The following is an 18,051-nucleotide window of genomic DNA, read 5'->3' as shown; positions in this document are numbered from 1 at the left end:
CTTAGGAAAATAATTTGCACATTTTTTTAACTTTTGATACTTGATCTGCATATGCTATGAAGATTTTTTAAACAGTGTTATGTCTATTTTTTCGGATATAGTGTTATTTCCAGATTAAATTAATAAAAAGCCCTTAATTATATTACAAAGGAGAGCTATTCGAATTATTCACAAAGCTAAATTTAGAAGTCATACAAATGAACTTTTCTTTAAGTCAGATTTATTAAAACTCAAACATGTAATTGAGTTCCAGAACTTATTATGTTTGAAGCTAGAAACAGAGATTTACAAGAAGACTTACAAAAAACCTTTTTTTTTTACTACAGGAGGTGATAATCATAGAAGAAGATTTGATTTCAAACAACAGTTTGCTGGAAAAACACTAAAGCAAAAGTGTTTGTCTATAGTAGTGGTAAAAATGTGGTATTCCCAGGAGAATGAGTTAAAATGTTTTCAAAATATTATTCAATTAAACCCTTGTGCTATCTTAGATGACCCCACCCTTCCATTGACGTGTTCTCCCTACCATGACAAAGGTGGATAAAGGTGGAAAGATTTCATGTAATCCATGGACACCAGTGAAGATCACAAATCATTGAAGAAAAAAGGTTCAGAGCACTGTCTAGTGGGTCTAGATCAGTGTTTTTCAACCTTTTTTGAGCTACGGCACACTTTAACTTTGACAAAAATCGCACGGCACACCAGCATCCAAAAATAAAAAAAAGGAGAAACCCATAGTCTGTATTGATCTACAGCCACTCCACAATCTCACGTGCATTTTTGTGATAATTGTGGCAGAAAAAGCTGGAAGCTGCAGCTGTTTTTTCTAAAAGATGTAATAAAATTTAAGTTAGAAAATTTAAAAACTGTTTGATTTGTGTTCGTTGTTGTTTCGAGCAGCGCAGGAGAGACTCATTGTGCGCCGAGACGCTGTCACTTTAACCCAGTGCATCATGGGAGATGTAATGCAAACAGCTGCCAAACGCAGACAGACTCTCGTCTCTGAGCTCCATTGTTTTGTTCACTTGTTCCACGGTCTGATACCAGATCCTGTGGAAAGCTACACCGCTAAAGACGAGCTTTAGCTGGTATTTTTGTTGGAACTGAGAGACTTTATGAGCAGAATCTGAACAAGGAAGTGAAGACTTTAACCACTTCTGATTGGTCAGACTGATGACATGTGATGAATCCTCCAAGAATGATTGGTGGAGACAGTTAAAGGGGCGGGACTTTTCCGAAAACAGTTCATAGCTGCAGCTAAATCGCGGTACCGTTATTCTTCTTAAAATGTCTTTAATAGAATCAAATAAACACAAAGAAAAAAGTATTTTATGATCTTTTATATTCCTAAGTACTCAGTGTTTAATCAGGGCCTGTTTGGATGAACACAGAGTTGATCTCCTGGAGATGGTAAATGTTTTTAGATCAGTTAATCAGGGTAATTTCGCATTGAAAAGCACTGGTCTAGATGACCCATCTCCCAATGTTGAAGTGCCTAGGATAGCACAAGGGTTACAAGGGAACAGACAATTATAAGAATTGTTTTCTTCAATTCTGCTCCTTTCCAATCGTGAAAATGTTCAATAATGTACGACAAACATGTAAACATCTTTGACAATCAACAAATTTCATGAAAGGAACAACTAAATAAATAAATGAAATGAAAATAAATGTTGGTAAATGACACAACACTCAAAACCGGGTGGACCTCCTACCGCTCACACTACTGCGACACAAAATAGTAAAAAAGATATTTAAATCTAGTGAGGTTCATGTGTAGCTTTCAACACCAATAAAAAGCTTTAAATGTATTTTTCTTTATTGAACAAGAAAAGACTATTTTCAAATAAATACAAAAATCTGACAAATTTTGTCAGGAAAATTAAGAAAGATACATTTAAATCAAGAGATCGTCTTTATTTTTTTAAATTTCAAAAATATTTCATGACACATTCTTAACAAATATCAATAGCAGAGAAAAAGCTTTGTACAGATTCTGACACTGCACATCAAACTACTGTCTATGCTGGTGAAGATTTGTGTTATAGCTTACTTGTTTTAAGACAATTACAGAGAGAAATGTGAAAAGCAGACGGATGAATGAAAGAGCTCTTAAATCCTACCGGTCTGTTCTGTTCCGTGCATTTTCTCAGGTGTTGTAAAAACAAAAGCAGATTCAAAACAGAACCACATTTGTGACTCATCCAGAGAGCTCAGGCTTTTAAATTATTAACCCTTGTGCTATCCTAGATGACCCCACCCTTACATTGTTGTGTTCTCCCTACCAAGACAAAGGTGGATAAAGGTGGAAAGATTTCATGTAATCCATGGACACCAGTGAAGATCACAAATCATTGAGGAAAAAAGGTTCAGAGCACTGTCTAGTGCAGGGGTCGGGAACCTTTTTGGCCAAGAGAGCCATGAACACCACATATTTTGAAATGTAATTTCGAAAGAGCCATACAATAATGTAGCGTCTCTTTCCCACACTGAGGCACGGAGACTTAACATCTTTTAAAGTTCTTTATTCTGGTTACTGTAGACCGCAACAAACGCCGTACAATTAATTCAGCAACTCCTGAATCTCTCCCGCCGAGACGAGACGAGAGCGCTTCTACCAATTTTACATTCCCCTGCTCCCGCTCCAGCCCTCCCATTTCCCTTATTCGGCCCATAGCTTAACCCCATTGGTCCAAATTACCTAACAACAGGCTGAGCGACAGAACTGAGGGCCAATCAGATCTCTGCTTGATGCGTTTAATGAACTCCAGAACTTATAACGCGGCCCAACAGCCAAGTTAAACTCAGTCCGCGACAATATGTTTAAAATTAAATATACAGGTGAATGTGTGCATTTGATGTAATTTCAACATTTTTAGAGTACAATAAGTCTGTGGATTCTTTTTAATAACATTGTTATGCTGTTGCTAATAAATGATGAGTATTTCTCGTGGTAGTTTTGCTGATTGTCTAGTCCGGTTGATACGTGGTGAGTTTCTGCTTCATCCAGGCGTTGAGACTTTAAACGCGATCGTAGGTCTGAATGTTCTTTAGATGTGAGGCAGACTGATCACATGCAGACACGGAGCCAAACACACACTCTGACGCTGCAGTGAGTGACGGGCAGCGGGTTTTACGTTTTTACAATCCCTGCGCGTTTCACCTGCTGCCTGTCCCCACAACTCCACCCCCCCCCTCAGCTTTCTTCCTCACACCTCCCGTCCCCGCAACTGCGCGCTCTTTCTCAGAGACTGGAGCACGCAGTTTTAGGCACGGCAATTCACAGGTTTCCGGGTGGTACAAACTCTGTGAAATAATAGACAATTGTAAACTTATACTAGTGCTGGCGTAGATTTCTCTCTCTAAGCACCGCTACTACTGCGCGCCTCTGGCATCGCATCGCGCGAGAAGGACTGGTCTAATGAAAAAAAAAAGTACAATTAAAGATTTGTCTGCGAGGCACATGTGACCATCAAAAGAGCCATATATGGCTCCCGAGCCATAGGTTCCCGACCCCTGGTCTAGTGGGTCTAGATGACCCAACTCCCAATGCCAAAGTGCCTAGGATAGCACAAGGGTTACAGTGTTTCAACCCCACAACCCTTTGCTTTTTAAACCTAATATCTTTTTGGTTGAAATGTGCTAAATCTGACTCTGAATAAAATCCTGCAGAAAGCTTTCTGTGTAAAATGTTCAGCCTCAGCTCATTCTTCATCAGGGAGGCCATGAGGTGGAGACAGAGTGTCCAGACATTTCCTTCCTGCTTGACATGTCGACACGGTTGTCTCAGGGTCGTCATCTACGACTTCAACTCGCACTGATGGAGTTTTCAGCTGATTTCGGTGACACTCGGACCGCGGCGAGGCCTTCGTGGTGCTCCTGGGAGATTTCCGAGCAGACAGCTGCAGCTGCTTCTTTCGCTCAAACTCTTCAGCACTGAGCATGGGCAGGTGCACCTTAGCGGTTTGATTAAACAGGTTGTAGTCCACCCTGTAGTGGTTCCTTTTAGCCCTAATCATCTCCTGGAACAGATGACCCCAGAGGATCTCGTCTGGAGTGTAGGATGTCCGTGTTTGGTGCAGGATGCCCGTGGTATCATCTGTGTAAGTGAATGTCACCACCAACTCAAAGTCAGCCTTCCGAAGATCTTCTAGAGTCATCTTGTATAATGGGCTCCCAGGCTCAATTTGGTGTAGGACAGTGGTGGGTGTGACAAGGACAATGTCCCTATGCAGGATGACCAGATCTTCATGGGTGACATCTATTTTACCTGTGGTGTGCACTGTGAAGTGAACAATCTGAGCAGAGGCCGTCCCCTCCACAAGGTGGGACCTGCGGAAGTCGCCGACCCTCCAGGAGAGGCACAGGTAACCATCTCGAAGGCTGATGACAGCGCAGTTGCTGAAGCCCACGGTCTGCGCCCTCTTTCTCGCGGAGGCCATTTTAGCAACTGCTACGCCGATCACAAAGGTGTCGATGAAGCAGCTGATGACGTCTTGGACAGTGACAAGGATTATGGCACTCATGCAGTTCTCTGACATTCCTCTAAAACCATAGCCGATGGTGGTTTGAGTTTCAAGCGAAAAGAGGAAGGCAGCCGTGAAGCTGCGCACCTCGTATACGCACGGGTCATTGTGGTGGTCCCGGACATCCCCATGGGCTATAGCTATGACCCAAAACAGGATGCCAAAGAAGAGCCAGGACAGGATGTACGACAGGGTGAACATCAGGAACATTATCCTCCACTTGATCTCCACCAAGGTGGTAAAGATGTCCGTGACAAACAGCAGCCACTCCTCAGGAATATGACGGAAGGTAATATTACAGCTGCCCTCTTTGCGGATATAGCGCTTTTTCTTCAGACTAGGTCCATTTTCCGTCTTCACAGTGATATTGTCTGCAGGGCTCACAGAAATGTATTGATTAGGCATCATTAAATCTGGGGAGAAGATAGAAAAAGAAACAATTTTAGTGGATTCATTTGTCAGTTTTGCTTTTTATGTCCCAACTTAACTTTGATGATAAATACCTCTCTGGAAATGGGTTATGCGCCACAGTCTTTTAAACATGCAGTTGTTAAACCCCTTCTGAAAAAGCCCAGTTTAGTTCCTAGCAACTTGGCCAACTATAGACCAATATCAGACCTCCCTTTTATTTCAAAAATCCTAGAATGAGTTGCAGTTAAGCAGCTTTACCGCCACCTACAGGACAATAGCCACTTTGAAGATTTTCAGTCAGGGTTTGATAATTATTGATACTTTATTTATCCCTCAATGGAGAAATTCTTCACTGCATTACTGCTCATCCCCTGGGGGGAGCGGTGAGCTGCAGACTAGCCGTGCTCGGGAGCGACAGCTGGCTGGGGAGGGCGGGGATCAATCCGCCAACCCTTTGTTTGTTGGATGACCTGCTCTACCCACTGAGCTAAACTGCCGCCTGTTAAGCCCTCACCACAGTGCAGAAACTTCACTAGTTAGAGTCTCTAATGACTTATTACTGGCCTCAGAAAAGGGACTACTTTCTATTCTGGTCCTGTTGGACCTCAGTGCAGCCTTTGACACTATCGACCACGGTATTTTACTCAAAAGGTTAGAGCATGACATCGGGATGAGAGGATCTGGCCTACAGTGGTTTGTATACTATTTATCCGATAGGTACCAGTTTGTTAATGTAAATGGACATTCCTCTCATTGCACTCGAGATAGCTGCGGAGTCCAACAGGGCTCAGTTTTAGGACCCATCCTGTTTATGCCTTATATGCTACCCCTAGGAAACATAATCAGGAAACACAGCATTAATTTTCATTGTTATGCCGACGATACGCAGTTGTATTTATCCATGAAACCTGACCAGAATGACAATATAGAGCAACTGAACGCCTGCATCAGAGACATTAATGACCTCCTCTTGAACCCAGAAAATACTGAGGTCATTATGCTAGGTCCTAAAAACCTCAGAGATGCTCTGTCTGCTCAGATAGTCTCCCTAGATGGCGTAAATATACCCCCCAATTCCACAGTTAGAAACCTTGGGGTTTTCTCAGACCAAGACTTATCATTTGAGGCTCAAAAATCATGTAAATCTGCATTTTTTTCCACCAGCGCAAAATAGCTAAGATCAGAAATATACTTTCTAAGAGTGATGCTGAAAAACTCATCCATGCATTTGTTACGTCGAGGGTGGATTACTGTAACTCCTTGTTAGCAGCGTGTCCTAAGAGTTCCTTAAAAATTCTCCAGCTTGTTCAGAACGCAGCAGCTAGATTGTTAGCTGGAACCAGCAGAAGAGATCACATCACTCCTGTGTTGGTTTCACTTCACTGGATCCCAGTTGATTCTAGAATAAAGTTCAAGATCGTCCTGTTAACCTATAAGGCCTTACATGGAATGGCCCTGTCCTATATTAAGGACCTCATAGTCCCTTACCATCCAATCAGAACACTTTGCTCGCAAAACGCAGGACTTCTTGTGGTTCCTAGAATTAGTAAAAGTACGGTTGGAGGTAGAGCGTTTAGTCACCAAGCCCCTGTCTTATGGAATAAACTCCCAGCTCATGTAAGAGAGGCCGACTCAGTTTCTACATTCAAAGTTAGACTGAAAACATTCCTATTTGGACAGGCTTATTGTCGGACCAGCTAGTGTTCAAAGAATATTTACCTTACTGTTAATCTGTTAAAATTAAATCTAACTATAACAATTAGTTTTTAATAGGCTGCTAGTAATTTTGGAGCTGGAGAAACTATGGTGCACTGAGGTTCTGTCCTCTTTTCTCATCTACTTCTGCCCTCCTTCTCTCCTCTATTCTTGATCATTTATTTATCATTTAGTTCTCCATGCCTTTGTTTGGTGCAGTATGATTCATGTACTGTCCCATGTACTGGGGACAGTACATGCACTGAGTGCTTCCAGATTCCAGTTGGCTCATCCGTGCCTCTCTACCTGGCCGTGTACCTCGTCTCTGGCTTGCCTCTACTACTGCTTCTACACCTGGCTGTGGACCCTGCCTCCGGCTCGTCTCGCGCCCACGGCCGTCCCCCAACTTCAACTGGATGAGGATCATTTGCTGGAGTTTGTAGATAAGCTAATTCTTCTCTATGAGTTCTGGTAAATCGCATGTCCGTCCTACAGGGGCGGATCCCTCCTTCATGTGGGCCCCTGAGGTTTCTTCATTTTGTTCGGATTCCGTTTTTTTCTAGGAGTTTTTCCTTACCACGAAGGGGGGTCTAATGGCAGGGATGCCTTAGTTAAAGTTTTAGTATTATCCTATTGAATTCTTTGCATTTATAATCCTTTTTGATTGTATGATTACCATTCAATTACCGGTACAAAGCCCATTGAGACGACTGTTGTTGTGAAATTGGGGTACATAAATAAAAATGATTTGAATTGAATTTGACCTTTTTTTTCCGAATAGATGTGTAAAGTTTTTAAATCTGCCATCCTTCAGCTTGTTGGCAGTGATACACTGACAAAAAAAACTATCTCCTCTGAAGATATATACACTCCTTTTTATCATAAGCACTGCTTAATATGATCATCTGAATTGTCAAAATTATACAAAATCAAGTTTTTCACATTATGGTGGCAATTAGGCTCCCCAGAAAATGTGCCTCTAAATCAAATATATTCTTGATTTTTAGCAATGTGATCTGAGTTTAGCCCTCCATTCCAAAAAAAAACAAACAACCAAAACAGACAGATGTACCAGATGTTGGAGTTCCTAAGAAGAAGACTAGAGCCTGGTGTTAAAAATGGCCAGTTGTTCATTGACTGCCGTGTTAAAAAATTCAATTTGACATAAAAAACGACACTAAATTGTACAGTCTGGTGTCAAAAACATGTGAATTTGATTTGTTGGTTTATTTTCTATTTATGTCAACCCCAGTATGAATTCTTTTTTTTAAGAGCTAAAATTTGTCTTACATGGCCACACCACCAGAGAGCTTGTCACCAAAAACAAACATGCATCTTTGTGTGTAATAGAAACAGATGAGTAACCAACCGTCTGCAGTCCGTGTCTTTTGTTCCTGCAGAACCCGGATTCCTGCACTCCTTCTAAACCGTGTTTTGGATTTTAAACCCTGTAAAGCCTGGTAAATGCCTAATCCAGACTCACTCTTCTGTTTGCTCCTGTTACGCATCATAATCAGGTTCAGGCTGAACATCTTGAGCAGTCCATTTTCATAGCCAAGCAGTTTTCGCACTTTTAACCCTTGTGCTATCCTATGGGGTCCAGATGACCCCCATCCTTACATTGACGTGTTCTTCCTACCATCACAAAGGTGGACACCAGTGAAAATCACAGATCATTGAAGAAAAAAGGTTCAGCGCACTGTCTAGTGGGTCTAGATGACCCCACAAAACAGCACAAGGTTAATGAGGGATTCGGGAATCCGATCATCTTATAGTTTGTCGGGGTTGGATGTCTGTGGCATCATCTGTCTAAGTAAATGAAAGCACCACCTCAAAGTCAGCCGTCCGAGTCCTAAAGTCGTCTTGAACAGAATACGTGAAAGTAAGAAGATTTTTTATGATGGATGCTTCAAGCATCCTTCATAAAAAACCTCTGGACTGTGTAGTATCACAACAATCAAGTGCAACCTTTATCAAAAACCCAAATTCCCTCTAGATTTATTCTCTAATGAAACCTTTAAAACTATTTACCTCACTGTTTTTGTGGATGGGGGGTCTTGACCTGCATAGATGCTTAGTTAGAGTCAAATGTGGATGTTTGGCGGACATAATTCCTGCTCTTACAGGTTCCAGTTTTTTGTTTGTGTGGACCTTTCATCAGAATGGCGAGTTCCATTTAGCTGACCCAAAACTGGCGCTGTGAATGCAGGTCATGCAGGCTGGAGCAAACACGAGACGAGTGTCTGACCTCTGACCCAATTCAGAAATGCCCAGCGGTGACACACAGACTTTGTGTCTGGACTTCTCTGCCTCCAACATGAGTCATTTTAGAGTTTGATGGCAGTGCGTCTTCAAATTACTGACTTTACTAATTAGTTACAGCGTGTCTCTTTACCAGCCAGCTGTTAAATGAATTACAAGCAACGCAGTTTGTAGTCATGATCCATAGCAGTTTCATAAAATAAAATGATTACTTTCATAGTCTGTGAACGATCTGTAAACATTTCATTATGGCTGTTGAAGAAAAATGATTTTCATCCAAACTGTGGATTCCAATCTTTTATCTCGTTTTTAAAAAGGTGCTTTGTAGCCATTAAAGAAAAGTTCTGCTTAACATTTGTAAATCTGAAAAACTAGCAGCCTTTGGCAACAAAAATGCTTGTGAATTTGACTTTTCTTGACTGGAAGAGCAGCTGACAAGAGAAAAACGAATTCTTTCAAATACTTAAACCTCACTTTATTTACCTCACATTGTTTCATCCTTGCACCTATTTTGCTGTTGTATGAGGCTTTATAGAGGTCTTTATTACAGGATGATTCCCTTGTCTCCCCCTGCTCTCTGTTAATATATTGAATCATAAAAATGCAGTTGAGAAATAGAACTTTTGTAAATTACACTCTTCTTGCTTGTTCTCTGAGACCCACTCTAAGGAAAATGGTGTTTTCAAAATGTTCTTGCAGCATTTCTCTCATGATAGAGGACGTTTATAATAGAATTTGAGATAAAAACGTCATTACTTTTTTCATTTCTTTACTCAAATTGTAGTGAATCAAGAACAGATGAAAAACAGCTGTTTGAAAAAGCTCTTAGTTGTGATGCAGCAAGTGAAATGGGCGGGGCTACAGTCTCTCTGCTCCGCCCCTTTCTGATCATCCACTTGCAGACAAATAGATCCGTGCACGTCTTTGTTTTCCTGGTCTGAGCTGGAATCTGGATCTAAACTGTATGGATGGATAGATCTGAGGTTGCTGCTGTTTTTTTTGTTAGTTTGACGGGTGTGAGGGGCTGTAAGCCAGCAGGAGAGAGCGTAAACAAAGGAATAATGGGATATGAGTGGAGGCTTACTTTCATGGCAGCAGTCTCAGCAGTTTCCAAGTTGGAAACGCTTTGAAAATAGATCAAAGGATGGCCAAATTGGGATTTTTAATTTCTACTTCATCTGGCTGTCTCTTCTAAACACAAGTAGAAGGTAGTGCTCTTTGTTTTGTTTTTTTTGTTAAAAATTGAATTTGCGTTCAGCTGTGCTGTAAAGACGCAGCACCAATAACCATGCTGGTCTGTTAAAAAAAAGTCCCCTGATTCATTTATTTTGAAGTGAAGGTCAAAAACCTGTCAAAGGGCCAATGAGAGAGAGAGAGCTGTGCTGGTGTCAGCAGGGGAAAAACGAATGTGGAAACTGGAATAGTGTTGTGGCGCGATCACAGGCGGAGGAAGGATCGATCCCGGCCAAGCCACAGAAAGCATCCTCTACGCCCAAAACAAATGACCTTTGAATCACCACTATCTGACTGAGTGAAATGGGCTCCAGTCGCAGACTCCACTTTCTTCTGGCCACAGAAACAAGGTTCCCGCTGCCAGAATATGGAGCTCACTCAATGAGGTCATCAAAATAACTTCCTATTAGCTTCCCATAATCCCCTCCTCAAAGTCCTGAGGTGTTTAAAATAAGAAAAGCATAAAGTCCTGCTGGAAAACTAACTGATTATTGAGATGATGTTGTTCAAAGAGAAGTTTCCATCTTGTTAGAACTTGCACATACAAAGTAAATCCACTGAGTCTCAGTAAAAATGCTTTACTGCAATGCTCACATCTGAGCTGTGGTCCCTCGCCATACTGTGGTTCACCTTTCGTGGTCTGTTTATGCATGTTTTTAACTGCAAGTTTGCATGCCTTTTCTTTTTGAAGTTTTTTGTTTTTGCGTTCTGATTGGCTGTAGATCTTGTCAATCAATCTCCTCCGTTTCTCCTGTGCAGGATGCGTTGTGGTTGCCAAATTTACATAAAACATAGAACGGGGGCAGATCCTTCCTTTTTCTATGTCGGTATGAAATTTGGGAGTTTAGGTGAGAGAAAAGTGTCAAAATGTTCATGTCTGTGAGTAGCAAGGTTTTTTTCTTCAGCACTAAAACATCAGTAATCCGACTTTGCGAATTTCCCACGGTATTTTTAGAATAAAAGTGCCGCGATAAATGAGGGAACACTGTACATAACCCTTGTGCTATCTTAGCTGACCCCACCCTTACATTGACGTGTTCTCCCTACCATGACAAAGGTGGATAAAGGTGGAAAGATTTCATGTAATCCATGAACACCAATGAAGATCACAAATCATTGAAGAAAAAATGTTCAGAGCACTGTCTAGTGGGTCTAGATGACCCAACTCCCAAAGTTAAAGTGCCTAGGATAGCACAAGGGTTAATTTCAGACGTAACTGAGCCCACTGGGCGTGGACACATCTATTAGATATCTAAATTATGGCTATTTCAAAGCTCACATATAAGGATATGCATTGTGTATATTATAAATAAATCATAGAGGTCTATTGCACATCGTCTTTGGATCTCTAGCTGATGAGTTTCCCAAAGTTAATTGTGTTACAGTCCCATCATGTCTTGCGCATTGCAAACACGCCATTTGGGTATTTTCTCCCCACTGGACACATGATGTAAACAAATTATTTAATAGAATATTATTAAATAACAAATTAATAAAAATAGCCTTTAGGCTTATTCCAGCACATTGCAGCCATGGGTTTAATGTGCACCGTCCCGCTTAAATAAATGAATAAATAAATAAATATGGATCTACAATAGATGTCTATTATTTATCTAATAGTTGTCTAGTAGTCATCTGTTAGATGACTACTAGACAACTACGATAAATGTCTAGTAGATAAATAATAGACTACTTTTGGTGATTTCTACTGGACATCCCAGACAATGCAATTTTGTTAATCTATTACCAATAGTGTTCTCTGAAGCTGGATTGGAACCAGCAACCCTGTGACTTTAATAAACATCTAAAACTCTCCCAAGATTAGATGTCTAATCCCAGCTGTTGGACAGGACAAGTTGCTTGTTTATAGGTGACCAAATTACTGAGCCACTAGAAGGCCATTGAATAAAAAAACATGAATTTTGAAAATAAAATTGAAGTAAAAAATCTAACCGTTAGTAACTGGTGCGCACAAGATTTTTTTTTTTTTTTACTTCTTCAATGGCCCTTTAGGGGCTGCAGACCAAATAGGTAATTTCCACCATGACTTACAAATAAATTCTTAAAAAATCAGACAAAGTGATTTTCTGGATTTTTTTTCTCATTGGTTGAATGCTGTAAAGCATTCAACCCTTTGTTTTTCTCTTCTGCTATCTTCCGCCGTTTTTCGGCACTTAACTCCTTCTACAATTTTTAACCGATTGTAACCATTCAACTTTTAAAATGTTCAGCTCTTTCAGCTCATTCCTGCTATGACTTTTGGTTTTTCAAATCCTTTTACTTTTTAAGATATTCCAGGTTTTCCGGGAATTTTTTTCTCCATTGAAATACATGGAGAATTTTTCGTTCAGAAGTTCACAGTTAAACTCCTTCTACAATTTTTCACCTATTTTAACCGTTTGACTATGAAAATGTTCAGCTCTTTCATCTTATTCTAGCTATGACATTTTGGTCCTTCAAATCCCTGAACTTTTCCATTTATTCCCGGATATTCCTGGATTTTCCAATCTTTTTGCTCCATTGGCCACACCTTTGCTTCTTTAAACAATTGTAACTTTAACATTCTTTTGGCTAGAGACACCGTTCAAATATTGAAATGTTCACAAGGTTTTGGACTTCAACATAAGGCTCAAAATTATTATGGGATGGCAACACCACCTACAGTTTGGCGGCCATTTTGTGCCAAAATGTGAGGCAATTTTAAACTTCTTCAAACTTTCACCTATTTTTACCATTCTACTATTACAATGTTCAACCCTTTCATCTTATTTCTTTCAGCTATGACTTTTGGTCCTTCAAACCTTTGAACTTTTCCAGATATTCCCGGATATTCCCAGATTTTCCAATGTTTTTGCTCCATTGGCCACACCTTTGCTTCTTTAAACAATTGTAACTTTAACATTCTTTTGGCTAGAGACACCGTTCAAATATTGAAATGTTCACAAGGTTTTGGACTTCAACATAAGGTTCAAAATTATTATGGGATGGCAACACCACCTACAGTTTGGCGGCCATTTTGTGCCAAAATGTGAGGCAATTTTAAACTTCTTCAAACTTTCACGTATTTTAATCCTTCTACTATTACAATGTTCAACCCTTTCAGCTTATTCCTTTCAGCTACGACTTTTAGTCTTTCAAATCTTTGAACTTTTCAAGATATTCCAAGATTTTCCAGGATTTTCCAAGATTTTTGCTTCATTTAAATACATGGAGAATCCTTGAAAACCTTTGTTGCTTTCAAGCATTATAACTTTAACAAGCTTTCAGCTAGAGGCACCGTTCAAACATTGAAATGCTCACAAGGCTTTGGACTTCAACATACGTTTTGAAATTATTATGGGATGGCAACACAACCTACTGTTTGGTGGCCATTTTTTGACAAAATCTGAAGCAAATGTTGCAATAAACTTCATCCATGGCTGGAACTGAACATATTGAAATTCACTGGATCTGGACATATAAGGAATGTGGGCGTGGTTAGCAAACAAAGCTCGTTGCTAAGGACGTCCAAAAGTTTACTTTTTCCGATTCATCTGAAACCGACGTTGATTTGTTCCTCATCTCCAGGCGACCCAAACATAAAATGGTTGCTATGGAGATAAAATCAATAGAAAAGCCGCCATTTTGAAAAAAGTGGATTTTCTGTCAACTTAGAACATGTAGCTTTTACCAATATAATACTCTCAAACAACGTGTTTTTTGGAGTCAGTTGATGATGCTGATTCCAATGCTAGTACTTTTAGCCATTTTAGCAACATCTTCAAATTTTCAACAATTCAGCCATTTTTTCAACAATTTCAGCTTTCATGCTTAAGTCCTACAAATTTTGACCTATTTCAGCCATTCTACTATTACAATGTTCAACTTTTTCAGCTTATTCCTGCTAGGACTTTTGAGCCTTTAACTTTTCATGGTTCTTCCAGTACAGTTCAGACATTTCTTCAGCTAATTCAGCTTTCATTCAGCAGTACAGCATTCTACCCTGCATTTTCTTCTGGAAATGCAGCTCCTTCTAGTTTTGTTTGAGGTACACCTTTGATAAAAAATGACAGGCCCCTCCCATCGTCTTTGCCCCACTGACTATACATAAATGCAGTGTAACAAAGTAGAGTAGTTAGAAATGTCCAGTAGACATCTCTAGTAGATGTATATTAGGCATCTAACAGACATCTGCTGCCTACTGGGAGGTTGTTATTTTAGCACTTTAGAGCTTGTTATCGGGCATCCATTACAACAGAAGTTATGAAGCAGCATGAAATTCTGAGTATGAGTTGGACTTGACAAGCAAGCCCACTGATCCATGCATGTTAACAGCTTTTTTCACTTATTACGTTTCACTCGAACAAGTCCTGCGTGTCGAACGCTGCAAAAATATTTGCAAATAAGCAACAAAGAATAATAAAAGTTCAAAGTTGGAATCTCAGAGTGCCGTTGTGCAAACAAAGTGATTCCTAGAAGTTTGCTTCTAGATCCGTTCTCAGTCACTCGACAACCTTACGCCATCATCACAGACTAAACAAACAGATACACGTTAGTTTAGCTGTGCTAAACTGTGACAAGGTAGCTCAGACACACCAAGACCTCAACGTGCTGATCAATGATTGATAACATGGATGCATGCAGCAACACGGAAACTGCCTCCGGGGGCGAAAGTTTCAAAGAACAAAGGAAAAGTTCAACTTCAGGCGAATAAAACAGGTCAGGTAGCAGGTTGATAAAAAATAAAGATTAGAAGAAATTATTTTCATGTCCCATTACTATTTCACAGATATAAAAGGCAGAATCCTCACAATGTCAATAACAAAGACCCAGTAGGAAGATGGGAATTTACGGCGGGAAAAGGAAACGTCTTTGCAAAGATCAGTTCGTAAAAAGCCTTTAAATCTAAATTTTCTGACAGAATCTGCTATTTACTTGAATGATGGACTTCACCTTAACTTTTCTTGTCATTTCATTGATTTCTGCGTGAAATTTTGTCCTAGCAGCTAATTTTAAAATTTTTTATATCCTGTTTTTCTTTAGCCTTTCAGAGCAGACTATATCCATATATGTGATCAGACATGACCTTTGGCACACTAAAGAACCATTATCTTATTAAGAATGAGTTATTTTCAGAACTGTTTTTCTGACCTGGAAGTAAGACGACTGGATCTCTGAGGCCCCGCCTTTCGCTCTGTATGGATGACGCCCATTTCATGACATCATCCTAGAGTCGGCCTCAGAGGGGTGTCTGCGTTTCTCTCATGAAAACATCCAAACTTTTGCAATGATGGACGTTCATATTGTTCACATAAAAGGAAAGCATTCAGCCGATCACCGCCAGCTCCACTGAGAAAGTGGGCGTGTCTGTTGGCCTGGGGGCGGAGCTGGCTGCACAACCTCCTCCTGGAAGGGGCGGTTCCTCACTTTGTGATGTCATAATGTGAGGACCCTGTCGTTTTCATAGATTGTGAGGGGCTGGTGCTCAGATAGCAGGTTTTTAGAGGAATACTCAGAAATTGATCAAAATACCTCTTTTGGGGTGTTTTAGTGAGGAATGAACATTATAAAACACTTAAAAGCTCAAAAAATGGATTTTATATGATATAGGCCCTTTAAATATTTGCTCGTAAAAATGTTTTCTCTGCATACTGCATTTTTATTTCTTGAAATTTCTTGGTTTTGTGTATACTTTGATGCTTATTTCGTGCCTCTTTTTTTATGTTTTTGCATCGATAAAGTCCATCCTGCACTTCAGTTTCTTAATGCAGAAGAAAGCTCCTGCAAAAAAATGTCAGGAATTGAGCCTCATGAGTCAAAACATCGCCAGAAACGTTAAATCAGGATATTTCCATCTTCTCTCATGTGGTCAGTTTATAATCCAAACTAATTTAAACCACTGTTAATTTGTCATTTTAATGCAACAGTAACTTTGACCATAATAGCAAATTAATGTGGAGAGTTGGGCCTCGAAAACACTTTTTACTTCAACGTGAATGTGTTTCTAATTGGCCCAAGAGATTCAGACGGATTTTCCATCCGTGCACAGTCTATTTCACTGTAGCGCACAGCATGTGAACATGTGGGAGCCCTCTGATTCTCTTCCTTCATTACACTATCCTGATCAGAAGGAAGTGTCCTGCATGCGAGCAGCAGCGAGCTCTCTGTGTGTGGTGCCCCCCCTCCAGCCTGAAAGTTTTCTCCATGTCCACTCTGCAATAAGAATTGGAGCCTTTCTGTGTACAAAACACAAAGACAAGCGTTTACAACCTAAACACTTCCTGGCCTTTTGTATAAAGTTTCCACTGAACTCCGGGGAGTGACATTTTAGATCCCTGTGATCTTTGCTGCTGTTTTTCACTGAAATAATTTCCCCTTCACTTTTTGTTCTCTAAATTTGGAGTAGAAGTTTGTCCTTCATGGCTGACAGTGGATAATAAGGGATGAACTCTGGGAAAACTTGAGCAATTTGGCTTGTTTCCTCTCCTGCTTGGGGCACTTAAAAGCCCATTACATGCTCACTTACTGCAAATGACAGCGTACTACCCGTGTGTGGTTCAGTGGAACGGAACCGAGCACACAGGTGGCCGGTCGGAGCCTCACCCCAGGCTCTCTGCTGACCTTCAAAACCTCCGTCCTGCACAACACTTTAACCCCAAAGAGATTTTTAACCTAAAGCTTACCTGGTGGTGGTCAAATTGCAAACCCTTGAAGGCAATGTTGGAGCTATTTTGAACCCATTTTTGAACAAAGAAGATCATCCAAAGTTTATCAGCGAAGACTTACGACAGAGAGACTTGATGTTTTGACATGATTGTGTTTTGGCAGCATGCTCATGAGGGTTAATGGTTTATCCAAACTTGTTGTGTTTTATCAGAAAGAGATCAGGATAGTTATATACAAATGCAGGATTTAACCTGCTTTCTGTAAGCTTCTATCAGTTTGACTTTTCCTCTTTTTCTAACCTAAGATTTATTTCTGATTGAAGTCTAAGCAAACCTGCAACACATTTTAGTTTTCTTACTCCAGAACTGCAGTAAAGGGAACAAACTCCCGTTTTTCATGGGAAACATGTCGGTAAGCGTTTTAATGAAAGGGCCAGACCCTAATTTTGAAGCATTACTAAGATAATGCACACAAGCATGTAACATTATCTAAAACTAACCCTCTCAGATTTCCCAGTGAAACACGATGAAACTTTGTGTTACTCTTCTTATCACTGAAAGCTTGGATTACTGACTGTTTTGCTCACTCAGATTTTTTCCCCTCAAAGTTCACACATCACAGCTGCGTTAAAACAAAGTAATAAATGTTAAAGTCATCTAAGGGTGATGACAAATCTTTTTGGTAGAGTTTCTACGCTGCTCATAGATTCTCACACAGATCCCACATTTTTGTTGTTAACGTCTGGACAGGATTTGTAACTTTACAAAGTGAACAGGTTTGCAGGTTACAGGCTGTCAGAACCCAGTTTAACAGATTTCTCTGCCTACCTTGCTGTTCAGACGAACGCTGAGCTGGCTGCAGGGTGGTCTGTCCCTGTGCTGACGAGCTCTGCAGGCAGTCACCTGTGGAATGAACTGCCCCACGAGCTGCAAAAACTAAAGATTAACACCTCCTTGCAACATCACATGGTGTCAGCGAGGCAGGTGAGCTATCGCCTTCTCATTCTGTCTGTGCACTAAGATCTAAAAGGGGTTTTAAGTCTCATTCTTCAATCAATGTCAGGTTTCAAAAAATAGAAGCTTTTTTAAAAAGCGTTAAAATGTTAAATATAAATGCCCATCTTAAAACATTAGAATGCAAAGAAAGCATTTTTTCTCATTTAAGAGGAAGACTTGTCCTTTAGAATGAGTCTTTACAAACAGATTACAACTTTTTAAGCTTTAGTTCCTCTAAAATGTGATGTTTGCTTACGAGTAATAAAAAACGAAAATTCTGTGTG

General features: G+C 40.2%; 1 protein-coding gene across 1 annotated transcript; it reads right to left on the bottom strand.

Annotated features, from left to right (window-relative positions):
- Positions 1-1,801: 1,801 nt before the first annotated feature.
- kcnj16a (potassium inwardly rectifying channel subfamily J member 16a) lies at positions 1,802-17,690 on the bottom strand. Its single transcript, XM_004080761.5, has 2 exons — positions 17,600-17,690; positions 1,802-4,939 (listed from the first exon to the last, which is right to left on the bottom strand). The coding sequence occupies exon 2, from the start codon at positions 4,932-4,934 to the stop codon at positions 3,705-3,707; it is 1,230 nt and encodes a 409-aa protein (XP_004080809.2). The 5' UTR covers positions 4,935-4,939; positions 17,600-17,690; the 3' UTR covers positions 1,802-3,704.
- Between the last annotated feature and the right edge of the window lie 361 nt (positions 17,691-18,051).

This window comes from Oryzias latipes, chromosome 19, assembly GCF_053564925.1.
Source record: "Oryzias latipes strain Hd-rR chromosome 19, Olatipes_Hd-rR_3.1".
Taxonomy (NCBI): domain Eukaryota; kingdom Metazoa; phylum Chordata; class Actinopteri; order Beloniformes; family Adrianichthyidae; genus Oryzias; species Oryzias latipes.
This window is presented reverse-complemented; position numbering and strand designations above follow the sequence as displayed.

Bases quoted from the DNA above. Each gene is read 5' to 3' on its own strand.
- kcnj16a (XM_004080761.5), bottom strand. From the start codon at position 4,934: ATGATGCCTAATCAATACATTTCTGTGAGCCCTGCAGACAATATCACT.